Consider the following 17,869-nt stretch of genomic DNA (forward strand, 5'->3'; position numbering starts at 1 on the left):
TAACTACTGGGAGAAAATTGCCCCATGCTAAGTGAATGATTAGCGTGGCATACACTATTATTGTTTAATATCTAACCAAAGTTATATAGTTATCGGCCACTATATATACTTACAAATAATTGAAATAATATTACGTCAATCTCATTTTAATTTCACTCAATCCCCAAAGAGAAAAAGAAAAAGAACACGTCCATCGTTGTGATAATATTAATTTTTATAAATTTTGTTATTTAAATTTTTAAAAGATATTTTGTCTGCCAACTATGGTAACTAAACATGAAAACTGTTGAAAAGGAAAAAGGTATATTCAAATAGCGAAATTTCATGCCACATGGTATATATTATGATTGGCTCGCTTCATTGCACAACAAAGCTGAGCTTCAATTTGAGCTTGGGTTAAATAATTTATATGTATATATATATTTTTTTAATTTTAGTTAGTTCATATCATAGTATATTTAAATTATACTAAATACAGATTATCTGTGCACACAGACAGCACTAAAAAGAATTATAATTTTATTAAATATTTTTTAATTTTACTATAAATATTTTTTTTATACAAATAGTGAAAATTAAACACATAATCTAATACAACTTATCCAAATCTTTCATAAAAAATATTTTAAGTTTTAGATAGGACTAAATTATAATTATAACCCGGATCAAATTATAATTAATTATATAATTATATATAATAAGTATAATTTATTAAAATTTAGCCAGAACCGAGACCATACCCAGACTATATGTGACTACGCCACTAGCCCCGATGTTGTAGTATACAAAAATTAAAATTCTAAATAATCATCATGATTAATAACATATAATTCTCCTTAAAGGAAAGTCAATTTTTAAAGATTTTGCATTTAATATTTTTCAAGGTTATACAATTACTTATAATCATTTTCCTTTTATATAACCTACAATATTATTTTTCTTTTTTTAAGAATAATCCAATGTTCTTTTTCATAAAATGTTATTTTATCCTTTCTAACTAATTAAAAATTAAGTTTAAATATGATTAATTATCAATTTAAAGTTCATATCAATGTTATTAAACGAGTTAAATTTCTAAAGTAGTGTGAATTTTTTTTAACCCTAAACATTATTTACCACAAAATTCAAATTAATCGTTGATATGTGTATAATTGCGTGGATCAACTTAAAATATATTTATACAGTAAGGTATTATTATGTATTTTCTACTTAACTTTTATTTTTAACTAACGATAATTAATCTTCGTAATGATTTGACAGATAACGGATAATACATTATAGTAAAAGAAGTTTTACGTTTACCCCCAAAAAAAAAAAAATTTACGAAGAAAGTAAATGGAAAAAATGTGTATCATTTTAAAGGATGTAAAGTTATGTCATTTTAAGTAAGAGGAAGAGATAGATAAAGTAAAGGGAGAGAGAAAGTGGACATAAAAATAAAAATAAAGGTATGAGTCGCACCTCTTCGTAAAAGTGAAATGATATAAGTTGTGTGATTTAAAAGAACAAACATTTTTCCCAAAATAAATTTCATAAAATATTATCGTAAAATTTATTTCCTACACATATATAAAAATTTATAAGACTCATTTTTTTTTTCTCTTTTTTGTTCATATATGGTTTCACATGAATTTCATACACCTAATAGATAAAATTATTTTCTATAACACTAAAAACATTAACCAAAAAATTATTGAAGTTGTTTGTTTTCGTGTTCAAGCCTCCGACGTGTCGACATGCAAAACCATCGTTTAAAACTCGTTGACCTTCCTACTTAAAAAAAAGAAAAACTTGTTGACCTAAGCCCCACTGAGTCCTCTTGTTATTAACCCAAGCCACGATCACAGAACTTGAAAAAAAAAAAATGACTTCCAAGTTCTCTCATTCTCAATCTCATTCGTTTTCAAAGCAAAAGCTTTTTTTGATTTGTTTCTTGATTGTCTTCATACCCTTCTTGCTCTTTGTGTTTTCGGCTAAGAACAAAAGAGTCGCAGTTATCACCAGCACGGTTCAGGTGGAGAAGAAGACAAAACCAGCTTGGTTCGACGTTATCGCAAAGGGTATTAAAAACAAAGAGAAGATTAAGGTAGGCCTCGTTAATATCGATGAAAGAGTGGACGGTAACGTATATGAACAGCTAGATACACTTCATCCACAAGTAGAGACTGTATCTGTCGATTTTGAACGTGTCGATGAGAATTTGAAATGGAAGGAGTTTTTTCCTGAGTGGATCGATGAAAATGAGAAATGGGGTAAACCAACGTGCCCCAAAATGCCAATGCCGGCGTTGGAGAATTATGAGGATCTTAATGTTGTGGTGGCTAAAGTTCCATGTGGGAAGGAAGGGATTAGGGATGTGTATGGGTTGCAAGTTAATTTGGTGGTGGCTAATTTGGCGGTAGAGAATGGGTGGGTAACGGAGATGGACGGTGATCATAGGAAGGTTTATGTTGTGTTTATTGGGTCTTGTGGGCCCATGGTAGAGATTTTCAGATGTGACGACCTTTTAATGCATCAAGGTGCATATTGGGTGTATAAGCCTGATTTGAGAAGCCTAAAGCAGAAAACGCTTATGCCTATTGGTGCATGCCAGGTAGCTCGTGGTTATGCAGAAACAGGTACACTTTAGTTTCAATTCTGTGTTTTTAATTTAGGTTAAAAGATTTCTCCGATAAATAGAGATAAGTTATTTTTGATGAGTCTAAAATGACATCGTTTTGAGACGGAAATAAAGTGTTTTTATAATTTTAATATACTGCAGAATTATATTAGTCTTTGACATTATAATTTTTTAATCTTATAACTCAAAACGATGTTATTTTAAGTTTATTGGATATAATTTTATCTCTAGTAGCGGAGAAATACTTTTCCCTTTAATTTATGCTCTATATATTGTGCAAAAATTGAAAACTAAAAATGCTAACTATTATAGGAATTGAAATTCTTCGCAGTTAAGGAAAATAATCTTCGCGAATCTTAAATTTCCAAATCCACACATATCCCTTCTGATACTCCAATTTCTTTATTAGTCATTATCGGATAGTGATGCTGTGCTACCTTTTAATGCTTTCAGTCACATATATTCAATATTCATAGAATAAAGACACTGGAGTAATTAAGTGCTTGTTCGAATAATTGGCAATTTGAATTAATCTAGAAAAGAAATTTACGATAAAAACTATATTTCTATTTTGGATTGATTCTCATAACCATCATCTTATAAGATAAAGACAAATTAATACAGTGGGTTTACATTGTGTCTCTCCAAATCTCTACAATTATGATATATGATTTCGCAATAAAACACAATTTGACGGGGCCTCACTTTATTCTTATGTTGTCTAGCTCCTCTTTTGAAATACAAAGTACAACTATTAGTTGTAACTGTTGGGAATGAAACGAGGGAGCCCAAAACCCTTTGCAAATGGTACATCCACCAATGGGCCAAATGACAAACCATAATAAGTGGGCCGACACCACATCTCAACCCAAAACCTTAAGGCTGTAGGTTTATGGGTCTTTTGCACTTATATGGTCATCACTTGGTCTATGTCTAGACTATGTGGAACTTACTTCACCACTACTCACTCACACTTGATTATTTCCAACATCCTCCCTCAAGTGTAAGGCCCAATATCATTCTTACTCTAAGGTCAACTTCTGCGGAAGTCTTTTTTCTCTTCAAATATTAGGGTCACACTAGCCTTCTGCAGAGGCCTTCCAAACACTTAGCCCAGATCGTTAGCTCTGATACCACTGTTGGGAATGAAACGAGGGAGCCCAAAACCCTTTGCAAAGGGTACATCCACCAATGGGTCAAATGACAAACCATAATAAGTGGGCCGACACCACATCTCAACCCAAAACCTTAAGGCTGTAGGTTTATGGGTCTTTTGCACTTATATGATCATCACTTGGTCTATGTCTAGCCTATGTGGAACTTACTTCACCACTACTCACTCACACTTGATTATTTCCAACATCCTCCCTCAAGTGTAAGGCCCAATATCATTCTTACTCTAAGGTCAACTTCTGCGGAAGTCTTTTTTCTCTTCAAATATTAGGGTCACACTAGCCTTCTGCAGAGGCCTTCCAAACACTTAGCCCAGATCGTTAGCTCTGATACCACTGTTGGGAATGAAACGAGGGAGCCCAAAACCCTTTGCAAAGGGTATATCCACCAATGGGCCAAATGACAAACCATAATAAGTGGGCCGACACCACATCTCAACCCAAAACCTTAAGGCTGTAGGTTTATGGGTCTTTTGCACTTATATGGTCATCACTTGGTCTATGTCTAGCCTATGTAGAACTTACTTCACCACTACTCACTCACACTTGATTATTTTCAACAGTGACTAGATACATATATAATGCTAAGGTAAAAAGCCTTACAATCCGCGTGTGTTTATTCAACCATGGATAATGATTTGCAGGTAAAGAGGTATGGAGGCGTCATATCGGAAAGTTAGCCTATGTAACTATCCTTCACTCATCAGAAGCTTATGTTTGTGGTGCAATAGCTCTTGCTCAAAGCATCCTTCAAACCAAGAATAAAATCTATCATACCAGAGACCTAATCCTCCTGGTTGATAAATCAATTGGTCCTGAATCCATCAAGGGTCTAAAAGCTGCAGGATGGAAGATCAAGCGCATTCAACGTATCTTAAACCCCTTTGCCAAAAGTGGTGCATACAACCAATGGAACTATAGCAAGCTACGAATATGGCAACTCACCATGTATGACAGAATCATCTTTATAGATTCTGATCTTTTAGTCCTAAAGAACATCGATTATTTCTTCTTTTACCCTCAATTATCAGCTGCACCTAATGAGAAAACACTATTCAACTCCGGGTTAATGATAGTTGAGCCATCCCAGTGCATGTTCGAGAACATGATGCAGAAAACTTCCGAGGTGAAACCATATAACGGAGGTGACCAAGGTTTTCTTAACCAGATTTTCACATGGTGGCACCGTTTGCCATCGAAGCTAAATTACCTGAAATCTTTTGACACGCAGGGAGGTAACAATGAAAAGCATGAGGTACCAGAGGATGTGTATACCATACATTATTTGGGTTTGAAGCCATGGATGTGTTACAGAGATTATGATTGTAATTGGGACATGAAGGATCACCATGTTTTTGCGAGTGACTCGGCTCACGAGAGGTGGTGGCAGTTGTACGACGCCATGCCGAAAGAGTTGCAATCTTATTGTGGACTTACAGAGAAAATGAATAAAAGGATTGTAAAGTGGAGAAGAATAGCAAGAAATGCTAGTTTATCTGATGGGCATTGGAAGATTGAGGTTAAGGATCCTCGAAAGGAAGCAATTATTTAAATTAGAATAAGGTTAAGTGTGGATGAGCCTGTGTCCTCTAGCTCCATGCCCAAAATAACTTAATCATGACTTGCGGCATGTGGATATGAATTTCTAGCTAAGTTTATTAGACACTAAACAAAAATCAAGTTTAATATATTTGGATAAATTGTTTGGCATACAATTTTCTTTTATTCTACATTTCATACATTTTAACAGAGATTGAATTCTGGCATGATTCACGAATACAGTGAAATTTCAAGTATAATTAAAATGTATCATTTTAAAACTGTATGAAATTCTCACATTTATTTATTTTTTATGATAAAATATTAAGAATAAATGTATTGAAGACATCTTCAATCCTTGAATTCTAAGTGCACGTGCAATTAAAACCTAACTAATGAGATATCTAAATGTGATAGAAGTTTTACATTGATTTGTAATATATAACTATAAGTAGCAAAAATTCATAAATTTGATATCTTAAGGTTTAGTTGAGATATGATGTCAGAAGCTAATATATATTTATTTAGAAAAAAAATCAAACATAATTTATTTTTAATTTCTCGATTTTATCATTAATCAATTAATTTATTAATCCAGTCAATGCAGACTATTAGAATAATAAAACTCTTCCCACCAAAATTTTAATACAATTTAAACTCGATACCATTAATTAATTTTAAAATCTCCACAATTAAGAGTTGATTTGAAATGACTTTTATTATTGAATGTTTTCAAGCACTTATTAAAAAATATTTAATAGCATTTACGAACATTATTCTTAGTATTATTGAATATTTTATAAAACTAAAAATATCAAATACATATAATTTTTTACTTTAAACGTTTTCATTTTAATTTTTCAATTACTGTATTAATTAAATACACACATTAACCACACTCATTTGATAATTCCAGTGACAGAGTAGTAAATTGAACCAATCTCTATCTACTGCTTCTAACAATGAGTTTATTATATATGATCTGGTGTCCCAGTGTTCCTGTCAGATGATAAGTAGCATCAGCATTGATGTTGCATTGCAGTACGCAGGCATGACCAAAAAAAAAAAAAAAAGACCAAATTCCACGTGTTGCAAACATAACTGGTTTCTTCTCCATTTTTTGTTGGTCCATTTTCCATGTGTTACCTGTTCGTAAGGACAGAACATAACAATAACCATAGGCATCAATCACCGACGCAGAGATAAGGACCCTGTTACTGTTAGCGATCGAATTTAGGGTTTTGAATGGAGGAGCAACAGCACAAGACCACACTGGATTCGGGTTGGCTCGCTGCCAGGTCCACTGAGGTCCAATTCAATGGGACTCAGCTCACCACTACTCACCCTCCAACTACCTCCACTTCCCCATGGATGGAAGCTCTCGTTCCTGGAACGTAATCTCTCAATTTGCTTTCATGATACAAGTTCCATTTCAAAAATTAATTAATTAATTATTATTATTATTTGTTTTCTTTCTGCTTACTCGGTCTCTCTGTTCTTTACTCATTTGACTCCACAGTGTTCTGGCGACTTTGGTGCACAACAAAGTCGTGCCTGATCCTTTTTATGGCCTGCAAAATGAAGCAATCATAGACATTGCTGATTCTGGAAGGGACTATTACACATTCTGGTTCTTTACAAACTTTCATTGCAAGCTTGTACGTGTTGTCCTTTTCAGTTTTCCCACATTATGCAAATATAGATTTTGAAGTTGCATCGTTTGGTTTAAATTTCACATTAACATTGAGCTTCTAATATATTCACACATTGATATTTAAAGGTTGTGAAATTAGTTTTCAACTTAGAGACCTATATATATATATATATATATATATATATTATCCAAATAACAATCTTATATGGAACATTAAAATGTGGTTTCTTATTTGATAATTCTTTCCTTACGGTTTGATGGATGGACATCACTAATTTCTTGACCCTTTGCAGTCAAGCAATCAGCACTGTGATCTGAACTTTCGTGGAATCAATTACTCTGCTGATGTGTATTTAAATGGGCACAAAATCACCCTACCAAAAGGAATGTTTCGAAGGCACTCTCTTGATGTCACTGATATTCTTCATCCTGAGGGTAGTAACTTGCTTGCTGTTCTTGTTCATCCTCCGGATCATCCTGGGACAATTCCTCCTGAGGGAGGACAAGGCGGTGACCATGAGGTCCGAAATTAAAATCATAAATCTGATCCATTAATTTTTTATCCTTTTCAATAACTTAACTTTCTGATTTCATGAAAGCTTCAAATATCAAATAAAGTGTTTCAAGAGCTCTGGAATCAGTTAAAACTCAAGAGAGTTAGAGACTGTGAGAGAGGAAGAGGAGTGATGCTTGCGGAATATCGAAATCATTTTCTTTTTTTCTTTTGTAGATAGGAAAGGATGTGACCACGCAATATGTTGAAGGTTGGGATTGGATGGCTCCAATAAGGTGACATTCCTATTACTTGTAATGGAGTGTGGTAATTAGCTTTCTGTTCCATAAATAATATATTTCTTTTATCTTTGTTCTTTGAATTAGAAACCTATCGTTCTTTTTTTAGTTTGGTTAGCCAGTGTCTGGGCATTTTAGGCATTACTTGTTGACTGTTTGGAATTTGAAGAGAATTGGAACTATGGAGAGACCATGTAAAGAAAAATGTATCTATACCTAATGCAACTTTTAAATTTGATTGCAGAGATAGGAATACTGGAATATGGGATGAGGTTTCCGTTTCTGTTACTGGGGTGAGTTGTATTATTTGTATTAGCTCACTCTTCTCTGTTTGATGCATCGTGGGTCCTAATCATTTTGAGATTCTTTGTTAAATATTGTTGAACTCCAAATTCAATCATATATTGGCTTTATGAAATATATTTTGGGGAGTCACTAAGATGTCTGGAAAACAAGACCAGGATATTGCAGAGGCATGAGCTAGATGTCAGAATTGCTATGTTAATTTTAGCTTTAAATGCAGTCCATACAATCAATAAATCTGATCAACATTCTTTAGTGTTACTTTTTTTTATAGTTGATGATGCTTCCAGCTATTCCTTGGTAGGATGATTTCAGTGTCTGTGTTTGATGCAGCCAGTAAAAATAATTGATCCCCACTTGGTTTCATCTTTTTGTGACAATTATGAGAGAGCATATCTACATAATACATGTGAGTTGGAAAACAGGAGCTCATGGGCTGCTGAGTGTTCATTGACTGTCCAGGTGACAACGGAACTTGAAGATAGCATTTGTTTAGTAGAGCATGTTCAAACCCAAAATCTTTCTATTCCTGCAAATTCACGGGTGCAGCAACATACATTTCCTGAGGTCAGTGACAGCATTCATTATGCCAATAACAAAGTTTAGTCCATTGTGTTTAGATCTTTAACACTTAAGAAGAACTTAATCATTAATTCAAGGCATCTTGATCAACAAATTTGGTAATTTGAGGAAATTTGTCCAATTTCACACCCTATTCTCTTGAGTAGTGTTTTTTGACAACTTTTGTGCATGCTTGTCTATATGGCTTATGTCATGTCTTTGTGCTGTATAAGTGTGTCTAACTTTTTATATAGCTCTAATTTACTGTGATTATGATGGTTGGAATTAACTGTCATATCTTGAGCTAGTACTATAATCAGAGGGCCTTTGTTATCCTGCTGATTGTTTTAGGTTCAAAATACCCTTAATAATAAGTGACTCTCTTATCTTTGTTTACTTGTCTAACGAACAATGGTTCAGGTATGACGGGGGAAATTTAATGAAGATATATTTGCAATTTTCAACATATTGGCATTCATAATTTGTAAGTTATTACTTAATGTCCTTCTTTAGTGGTTAAGCTATAATGTGTATGATCTGAAGAAACAAAGCTGACAAAAATAAAGCATATAGAAAAATTTAAAGCAGCCTAAGTGAGCACAGGGACAGAGCCTCCACCCCCCCCCCCCCCTCTCTCTTCTCTCCCTTTTTCCTTTTTTTTTTTCAAGTTAAAAGATATGCAATCTTGGAATATTATCTAGCATCCTTTTTCGGCTGATCCTGTTAACTTGCATGTATTGGGGTTTAAGTTTCAATGCTTCTGTTCATGTGCTAATGGTTTGAATTACCAGCTTTTCATCGACAAGCCCAATCTATGGTGGCCCAATGGAATGGGAAAGCAATCTTTGTACAATGTTGTTATTAACATTGATGTTAAAGGATTTGGTGAGTCTGATACCTGGAGCCATCACTTCGGCTTCCGCAAAATTGAGAGTCACATTGATGATGCTACTGGTGGAAGGTATGGTGACATCTCATATTTCTTCAATGTTTTAATTTTCTTCCTTTTGCATAGTAGAGTTTTAATCTTTAAACTGTTTCTGTATGTGTTTTGCTGTATGCATGGTATTTTATAGGTTGTTTAAAGTCAATGGAGAACCAGTTTTTATTCGAGGGGGTAACTGGATATTGTCTGATGGGCTACTGCGTCTCTCAAAGAAGCGGTATAATACAGACATCAAGTTTCATGCAGATATGAATTTTAACATGATTCGTTGCTGGGGTGGTGGACTGGCAGAAAGGCCAGAGTTTTATCATTATTGTGATTATTATGGCCTTCTGGTAAGCTGCAGCCTGGACCATCCCCTCATTTTTGCTTAAATCTGCATGTTAGTATTTTCACTTTGTTATAATTTTTATGAATTTATTGCATTAATGCTGCTCTGCTGTGTGCTTATACAGTTTGTTTATGTTCCTTTCCTTTCTGAGTACTTGTGTGGATATAGCAGTTTCCATTAACTTGAATGACTCAATCATCATTTTTAAAAGCAGATATTGAATATTTTTTTGTCATTGGCTTATTTTTTGGGGTCTAATGTTGGGCAGGGTGGGAATTTTCTGCAGATCTTCTTTTTCTAAATTTTATTATTTTGTTTGAGGTTTCCTGAGAGTAATTATAGTTGAATGGTCAGTTTGGTTATGAGATCTGCTGCTTAGGATATTGTGATTTGCAGATCCTGTGTACAAATACTATCATGTTCTTTTACTTTCTGAAAAGTAATCTTTAAAGCTAGACCAAATGATGTATTCAAAAAAAAAAAGCTAGACCAAATGATCACAGTCAATTTAATTGTTTAAGAAGCTTATGCAACTTTACCAGATAATCCTTGGTCCCATCCAATATATTAGGTTCTTTATGTTTATATTACATCAATGGCAGTATTGGTTTTGAAAATTGATCGTGTTACTGGTCTAAATCTTGTAGGTATGGCAAGAATTCTGGATTACTGGGGATGTTGATGGACGTGGTGACCCAATATCTAATCCAAACGGTCCACAGGACCATGACCTTTTCTTGTTTTGTGCTAGAGACACAGTCAAGCTTCTAAGAAATCATCCTAGTCTTGCCCTATGGGTGGGTGGAAATGAACAAATTCCCCCAGATGATATAAATGCTGCTCTGAAAAATGATCTGAGGCTTCATCCTTATTTTGAACGTGTAGATGAAAATAGCAAACCTGTAGGAGACATGTCCCCAATGTTGAGTGATCCTAGCCAGTATCTTGATGGCACTCGCATTTACATACAAGGTTCATTGTGGGATGGTTTTGCTGATGGGATGGGAGGCTTCAGTGATGGTCCTTATGAAATTCAAAATCCTGAAGATTTCTTCAAGGATTCCTTTTACGATTATGGATTCAATCCAGAGGTTGGTTCTGTGGGAGTGCCAGTTGCATCTACCGTAAGAGCAACAATGCCTTCAGAAGGATGGGAGATACCTGTGTTTAAGAAACTTTCCAATGGTTATGTAGAAGAAATTCCAAATCCCATATGGGAATATCATAAATACATTCCTTATTCAAAACCAACCAAGGTTCATGATCAGATTCAACTTTATGGTGCTGCTAAAGATCTTGATGATTTTTGTTTGAAGGTAAGAATTCTTCATGCTGGTGGACATTCATGATGCATTTTTCATCGTCCTATATTTATTCTTGTTGAACTTGATGGTTAATTTTTAAGCTGTAATCTTCTCAGGCTCAACTTGTTAACTACATACAATATAGAGCTCTTTTGGAGGGATGGACTTCTCGTATGTGGAGCAAATATACAGGTGTATTAATATGGAAGACGCAAAATCCTTGGACTGGTCTAAGAGGTCAATTTTATGATCACCTACTTGACCAAACGGCAGGTTTCTATGGTTGTCGATGTGCTGCAGAGCCAATTCATATACAGCTTAATCTGGCTACATATTTTATAGAGGTAAGTGTCTAAATAAAGTTCTAGTTTTATGCGTCATTTTACCAATATGATAAATATTTTTTGACTTGTTATATAAAGTGAAAATTAAGATAGGAAGCCAAAAGGAACAAATTAAAAAGATTACAAGTGTAACGAAGTGGTGAAAATTTTATTATGATTCACAATTTTCTTCGCAATTTATGACATGGTGCAGTTATGAAAGAACAGTTCATTAAAGGATTTGTATCATTTTATGTTCCTTTATAAACAGGTTGTTAATACTACATCAGAAGAATTGTCTAATGTAGCTATTGAAGCTTCAGTATGGGATCTCGAAGGAACATGCCCATACTTCAGGGTTCATCAAAATATCTCTTTGCTGCCAAAAAAAGTAGCACCTATTGCTGAGATGAGGTATCCAAAGTCAAAAAATCCAAAGCCAGTCTACTTTCTTCTTCTCAAACTCTACCACATGTCAGATTATAGAATTATATCTAGAAACTTTTATTGGTTGCATCTTTCTGGTGGAGATTACAAGTTATTGGAACCATATAGTAAGAAGAAAATACCTCTCAAGATAACATCGAAGGTTTCGATTGAAGGATCCACTTATAATATTCAAATGCATGTGAAGAACACATCTAGAATACCAGACTCTAAAAGTTCAACATTTGAGCACAGTTCAACAGTTAGGCTAAGGGATGGTTTTTATGGTACAGACTCACTGGAAACTGTACATTATGGGGCTGGAAAAGAACATGAAAGTGGTTGGTTTAAGAGGATACATAGATGTTTTGCTGGGGAAAGTGATGGTTTGAAAGTTACTGAAATAAATGGGCATGATGTAGGTGTTGCTTTCTTTCTTAATCTTTCTGTACATGCTTCAAACTCGGACTACAAGGAAGGGGAAGACACAAGAATTCTTCCGGTTCATTACTCAGATAACTATTTTTCACTGGTCCCAGGAGAAGCCATGCCTATAAAAATATCTTTTGAGGCTCCTCAGGGTGTCACTCCTCGAGTTATTCTGCATGGCTGGAATTACCATGGAGGACAAACCATTCATGAAGTTGTATGATAATCGTACCCAACCGTGTGAAATGATTAAGTCTTGTATTTTATCATTAAAAAATTGTTTTTCTCTTTTAATCTTTTGTTTTTCTACACCTTAGGGGACTAATGTACCCTTGCAACAACATTTGAATATTAATCAGAGCAATTGTATGTCAAACTTAAGAGAACCATGTGAGGGATCATTGGCAGAATTTACATGAGAGTGGATCCTCTGATACATTATTTAATATGATTATATCATATAGGAGAATCAAAATCAGACAACTGTAAATTAATGATGATAAGGGGAAAAAGAGAAAAAATATTGGGATAGAAATTTATAAAATTATTACCATTGATTTGTTCATTGATGATTGATGGTTAAAATTTTCTAAGTTAAATAATACGTGAGATGGTCCATTTTCAATTTACACCATTAGAAACATTATCCCACACCATTTTCTTTCCACCCAATTACTTTATACCAAACAAAACCCTCAAAGATTTGTTTGATATGATTTCAATTTAGTGATTTACACCATTAGAAACATTATCCCACACCATTTTCTTTCCACCCAATTACTTTATACCAAACAAAACCCTCAAAGATTTGTTTGATATGATAAATACAAAGGAAAATAAAAGAAATGGGATAAGAAAAAAAAAATAAGCAGAAGATTTTCACTTCTCTTATTTAATGGAAGAGGTTATGCTTATTATTTTATTATTATCTCTTGCTATTAAATTTTAACCGTTGATTTTCGTCAATCTAACGGTTATTGTTTATTGGGTAATAATTATTAATTTCCAAAAAATTATTATTATTAAATTGACAAAAATCAACGATTAAGATTTGATAATAAGAGGTAATAAGAAAAAAATATTGTAAGTATAACTTACCCATAATTAATTTTATCTAATGAAAATGAAAAGAAGCTTCCTTATACAAACCCATGATCCCCCGAATATGTAAATGCACTTTCATTGTTCTGAATTCTTAGCAAGCACCTCTGTATTGTTTATTTGGGTAGTCATTTTCCATATTGTTTAGTTGGTAGTTATTTTTCATGATGTTTTAACCGTTTCTGCTTCAATTGTAATTTTTATTTATAGACCTATTATGAGCGAAAAGACATTAGAAAATTGCTCCACTTAATTTATTTTTCTCCTTTTCTTAAGCTTATCCTTTTTGCTAAAAAGAACGTAACATTTCCCTTTTGTTATTAAGTTTTATAAAAAGAAAATAAAAATTTTCATTAATAAAATTAATTTACATAAAAGAATTATAATAAACAAAAAGATTGATTTTGTTAAAATTGTGTCGTTTTAAGTGAGAGAAAAAGAAACGTAATAAAAATTATGGAGAAGAAAGTTGGTGATTTTTTTTATTTAAATTTTAAATAAAAAACATGAACTTTAAATAAAAAAATTAGTTTTAAATAAAATAATTATTTTTTGAAAGGATAAATATTTTTCCAAGAAAAAAAAAATGAGACAAAACTATTTTGTTTCCCTCCCAATCCTCTCCTACAAGGAAGAAATGTTTCAAAATGCAGAGGTCCCATGAATGAATCCATGGAACTCTCTTTCTTCTTTTACATTTCCATTTTCATCCCAAAATAATATACCAAACAGCCTCAAACGAATTATTTTTTATCCGTAGGGCTTAGGATTTCTGTGTTAAACAGTGCTGTTCCCGTCCCATCAACCTCTCTATTCTTCTTTTCATGGATGAAATCCATTCTGAAATTCAATTCCCATATCCCTTTATGGGTGGATTCTCTCAATTCATCCTTCAACTTGAAGGCACTAACTTCTCAAAACCCATTTCCTAGAACCTCAGAATCTGTCCTCAACCATGCAGACTTAAGTTCTCTTCTCTCGGTCTGTGGGAGAAATGGAAACCTTAATCTTGGTTCTTCCATCCATGCCCGCATCATCAAGCAACCTCCATTTTTCGATTTTGATAGCTCCCCTCGTAATGCCCTTTTTATTTGGAATTCTCTTCTATCCATGTATTCAAAATGTGGGGAACTGCAGGATGCCATTAAGCTGTTTGATCGTATGCATGTGAAAGATACTGTATCATGGAATGCAATGATTTCTGGGTTTTTAAGGAACAGAGATTTTGATAAGGGTTTTTGGTTCTTTAAGCAAATGATTGAGTCAAGGACACTGCATCGTCGATTTGATAAAGCAACTCTGACTACACTGTTGTCAGCTTGTGATGGACCGGAACTCTCTAGTGTAACCAAAATGATCCATGGTTTGGTGCTTGTTGGTGGTTTTGAGTGGGAGATTCCAGTGGGGAATGCTCTTATAACATCATATTTCAAATGTGGGTGTTTTGATCAAGGAAGGCAAGTTTTTGATGAGATGCTTGAGAGGAATGTTGTAACTTGGACTGCGGTGATTTCTGGCCTTACACAAAATGCATTTTATGAGGATTGTTTAAAATTGTTCGCCCAAATGCGTTGCGGGTCAGTGAGTCCCAATGCTTTGACATATTTGAGCTCGCTCATGGCTTGTTCAGGTTTACAAGCATTGGGGGAAGGGTGTAAAATTCATGGCCTGCTTTGGAAATTGGGAATGCAGTCGGATTTATGCATTGAAAGTGCTTTGATGGATTTGTATTCAAAGTGTGGAAGTTTAGAAGAAGCATGGCAGATTTTTGAGTCTGCTGAGGAACTCGATGAGGTTTCCTTAACTGTGATACTTGTAGCTTTTGCTCAAAATGGATTTGAGGAGGAAGCTACCCAGATATTTATGAGAATGGTGAAATTGGGGTTTGAAGTTGACCCCAACGTTGTTTCCGCTGTTCTTGGGGTATTTGGTGTTGGCACTTCTTTGGCATTTGGTAAGCAGGTTCACTCTTTAATTATAAAAAAGAACTTCAGTCAAAATCCTTTTGTTTGTAATGGACTTATAAACATGTACTCTAAGTGTGGAGAGTTGTATGACTCGCTCCAAGTCTTCTATCAGATGACTCAAAAGAATTCAGTTTCATGGAACTCAGTAATAGCAGCTTTTGCTCGCCATGGGGATGGTTTCAGAGCACTTCAGTTTTATGAAGAGATGAGAGTGGAGGGTGTAACACCGACAGATGTTACATTTTTGTCATTACTTCATGCTTGCAGTCATGCTGGCTTAGTTGAGAAGGGCATGGAGTTTTTGGAATCTATGACTAGAGATCACAGGATAAGTCCCCGATCAGAACATTATGCCTGTGTTGTTGACATGCTGGGCAGGGCGGGACTACTTAAGGAAGCTAGAAATTTTATTGAGGGATTGCCTGAGAATCCTGGTGTACTGGTTTGGCAAGCATTGCTTGGTGCTTGTGGTATACATGGTGATTCTGAGATGGGTAAATATGCTGCCGATCAACTATTTTTAGCTTCACCAGATAGCCCAGCTCCTCACGTTTTGATGGCTAACATATATTCTATTGAAGGGAAATGGAAAGAGAGAGCACGTGCAATTAAAAGAATGAAAGAGATGGGAGTAGCAAAAGAAGTAGGCATAAGTTGGATTGAGATCCAAAAGAAAGTCAATAGTTTCGTTGTAGGGGACAAATTGCATCCGCAAGCTGATATTATATTCTGGGTTTTGTCTGGGTTGTTGAAACACCTGAAAGATGAAGGTTATGTTCCTGATAAAAGGTGTATTCTGTATTACTTCGATCAAGATAAAAAGGATTAGTTACTATATTTATTCTGATGATTCATTTTCCAAGTAAGAATCCTATTTATGTTTGTCCAGAAAACTTGTAAAGAACCTTAGATACACCACTCCAAAAGCTAGCTCGAAGGGTGGGAGTGCCAAGGCCTTATAAACCTCACATTAGTTGTCCATACAACCAATGTGGAACTATATTTCTCAACACGCCCCTTCACACGAGAGCCCACTGGGCTTGAAGAGTGGACAATGCAACAGGCCCAATCTACCTGTGCTAAGAAACTCCACAAGAGAAAGTGGGGGGCGGCGAGGCTCTGATACCATGTAAAGAACCTTGGGATACACCACCCCAAAAGCTAGCTCAAATGGTGGGAGTGCCCAAGGCCTTATAAACTTCACATTAGTTGCTCTTCAACCAATGTGGGACTATATATCTCAACACGCCCCCTCACACAAGAGCTCTCTTGGCTTGAAGCGTGGATTATGCAACAGGCCCAATCTTTGGTTTACTTTTTTTGTGCTTTTTTATTTTAATTCCACTTTTTAAAGCGGGGGACGGTGAGGCTTTGATACCATGTAAAGAACCTTGGGATACACCACCCCAAAAGCTAGCTCAAAGGTGGGAGTGTCCAAGGCTTTATAAACTCCACATTAGTTGCTCTTCAACCAATGTGAGACTATATATCTCAACACGCCCCCTCACGCAAGAGCCCTCTTGGCTTGAAGCGTGGATTATGCAACAGGCCCAATCTTTGGTTTACTTTTTTTGTGTTTCCACTTTAAAGTGGGGGGCAGTGAGGATCGAACCTCAAGCTCTGGTACCAAGTAAAGAACCTTGGGATACACCACCCCAAAAGCTAGCTCGAAAGGTGGGAGTGTCCAAGGCCTTATAAACTTCACATTAGTTGTCCATACAACCAATGTGGAACTATATTTCTCAACAAAACTAATCAGCCTTGAGCCATGTTTGGATTGTTGATAAGAGAGGAAAGGGGTAGAATGAAATGAAATGATAATAAGTTTCATTGTTTGGATTTTTAAAAGATGGTGGAATGGAATAGAAACGCGATGCATGCCTATATCCTTTTGGAGCTTCATTTATGTTGTCTCCTGCCCTTGAAACGCGATGGTGGAAAGAGGGCGTTTGGTACGCGGGATTTTGAGGGATTCTCGAGAAATTGAATTTTCTAAATTTTAAATTTTCAGATATTATCGTAAACTGAATGCAAAAATCATATTTTTGAAAATCGAGATTCCCGGACAAATAAAATTTTTTCATGTACCAAACGACCCTTAAGTAATTGTATATCATATCAAGACACAATAGGACTTGTCCATTTTTTGTAATTCATGTAGTAATAACTAAGATATTATGGAGAGTGAAGAGATTCAATTCTCAGCGATATTCTCTTCTTATTCTCGTTTTCCATTCCACTCTTCATTTATGTGGAACTCGCCTATAGAGATCACGTCAGTGATGAGCCCCTCCTTCAAAGAGAAAAAAAAAAAAAAAAAAAGGAGCTATAATTGTTTTTGAAAAAGAGAAAAATCCTATTTAATTTACTCTTTAGGTAAAGGGCACAAACAAGTGGCACT

The 17,869-nt window shown here is 34.8% G+C and overlaps 3 protein-coding genes across 4 annotated transcripts; all 3 read left to right on the forward strand.

The window, feature by feature from the left end:
* The first annotated feature begins 1,864 nt into the window (after positions 1 to 1,864).
* On the forward strand, positions 1,865 to 5,344 carry LOC133293830 (putative UDP-glucuronate:xylan alpha-glucuronosyltransferase 4). The gene is made up of 2 exons (XM_061492430.1): positions 1,865 to 2,618; positions 4,437 to 5,344. The coding sequence occupies exons 1-2, from the start codon at positions 1,865 to 1,867 to the stop codon at positions 5,342 to 5,344; spliced, it is 1,662 nt and encodes a 553-aa protein (XP_061348414.1).
* Positions 5,345 to 6,415: 1,071 nt separating this feature from the next.
* On the forward strand, positions 6,416 to 12,766 carry LOC133293854 (mannosylglycoprotein endo-beta-mannosidase-like). Of its 2 annotated transcripts, XM_061492472.1 has the most exons (12): positions 6,416 to 6,725; positions 6,851 to 6,989; positions 7,279 to 7,506; positions 7,716 to 7,774; positions 8,022 to 8,070; positions 8,414 to 8,647; positions 9,433 to 9,602; positions 9,718 to 9,922; positions 10,566 to 11,234; positions 11,339 to 11,566; positions 11,817 to 12,225; positions 12,301 to 12,766. In XM_061492472.1, the coding sequence occupies exons 1-12, from the start codon at positions 6,577 to 6,579 to the stop codon at positions 12,621 to 12,623; spliced, it is 2,862 nt and encodes a 953-aa protein (XP_061348456.1). In that variant the 5' UTR covers positions 6,416 to 6,576; the 3' UTR covers positions 12,624 to 12,766. The 2 variants fall into 2 exon arrangements, with proteins under 2 accessions (XP_061348456.1, XP_061348455.1); XM_061492471.1 differs by having other exon boundaries at positions 11,817 to 12,766.
* A 1,421-nt stretch (positions 12,767 to 14,187) lies between these two features.
* Positions 14,188 to 16,297, forward strand: LOC133293911 (pentatricopeptide repeat-containing protein At3g05340). Its single transcript, XM_061492533.1, has one exon. The coding sequence runs from the start codon at positions 14,330 to 14,332 to the stop codon at positions 16,295 to 16,297; it is 1,968 nt and encodes a 655-aa protein (XP_061348517.1). The 5' UTR covers positions 14,188 to 14,329.
* Positions 16,298 to 17,869: the final 1,572 nt, after the last annotated feature.

Source organism: Gastrolobium bilobum, unplaced genomic scaffold (assembly GCF_033153095.1).
Source record: "Gastrolobium bilobum isolate Gb01-03AN ecotype WA unplaced genomic scaffold, APGP_CSIRO_Gbil_v1 utg4431, whole genome shotgun sequence".
Classification (NCBI taxonomy): domain Eukaryota; kingdom Viridiplantae; phylum Streptophyta; class Magnoliopsida; order Fabales; family Fabaceae; genus Gastrolobium; species Gastrolobium bilobum.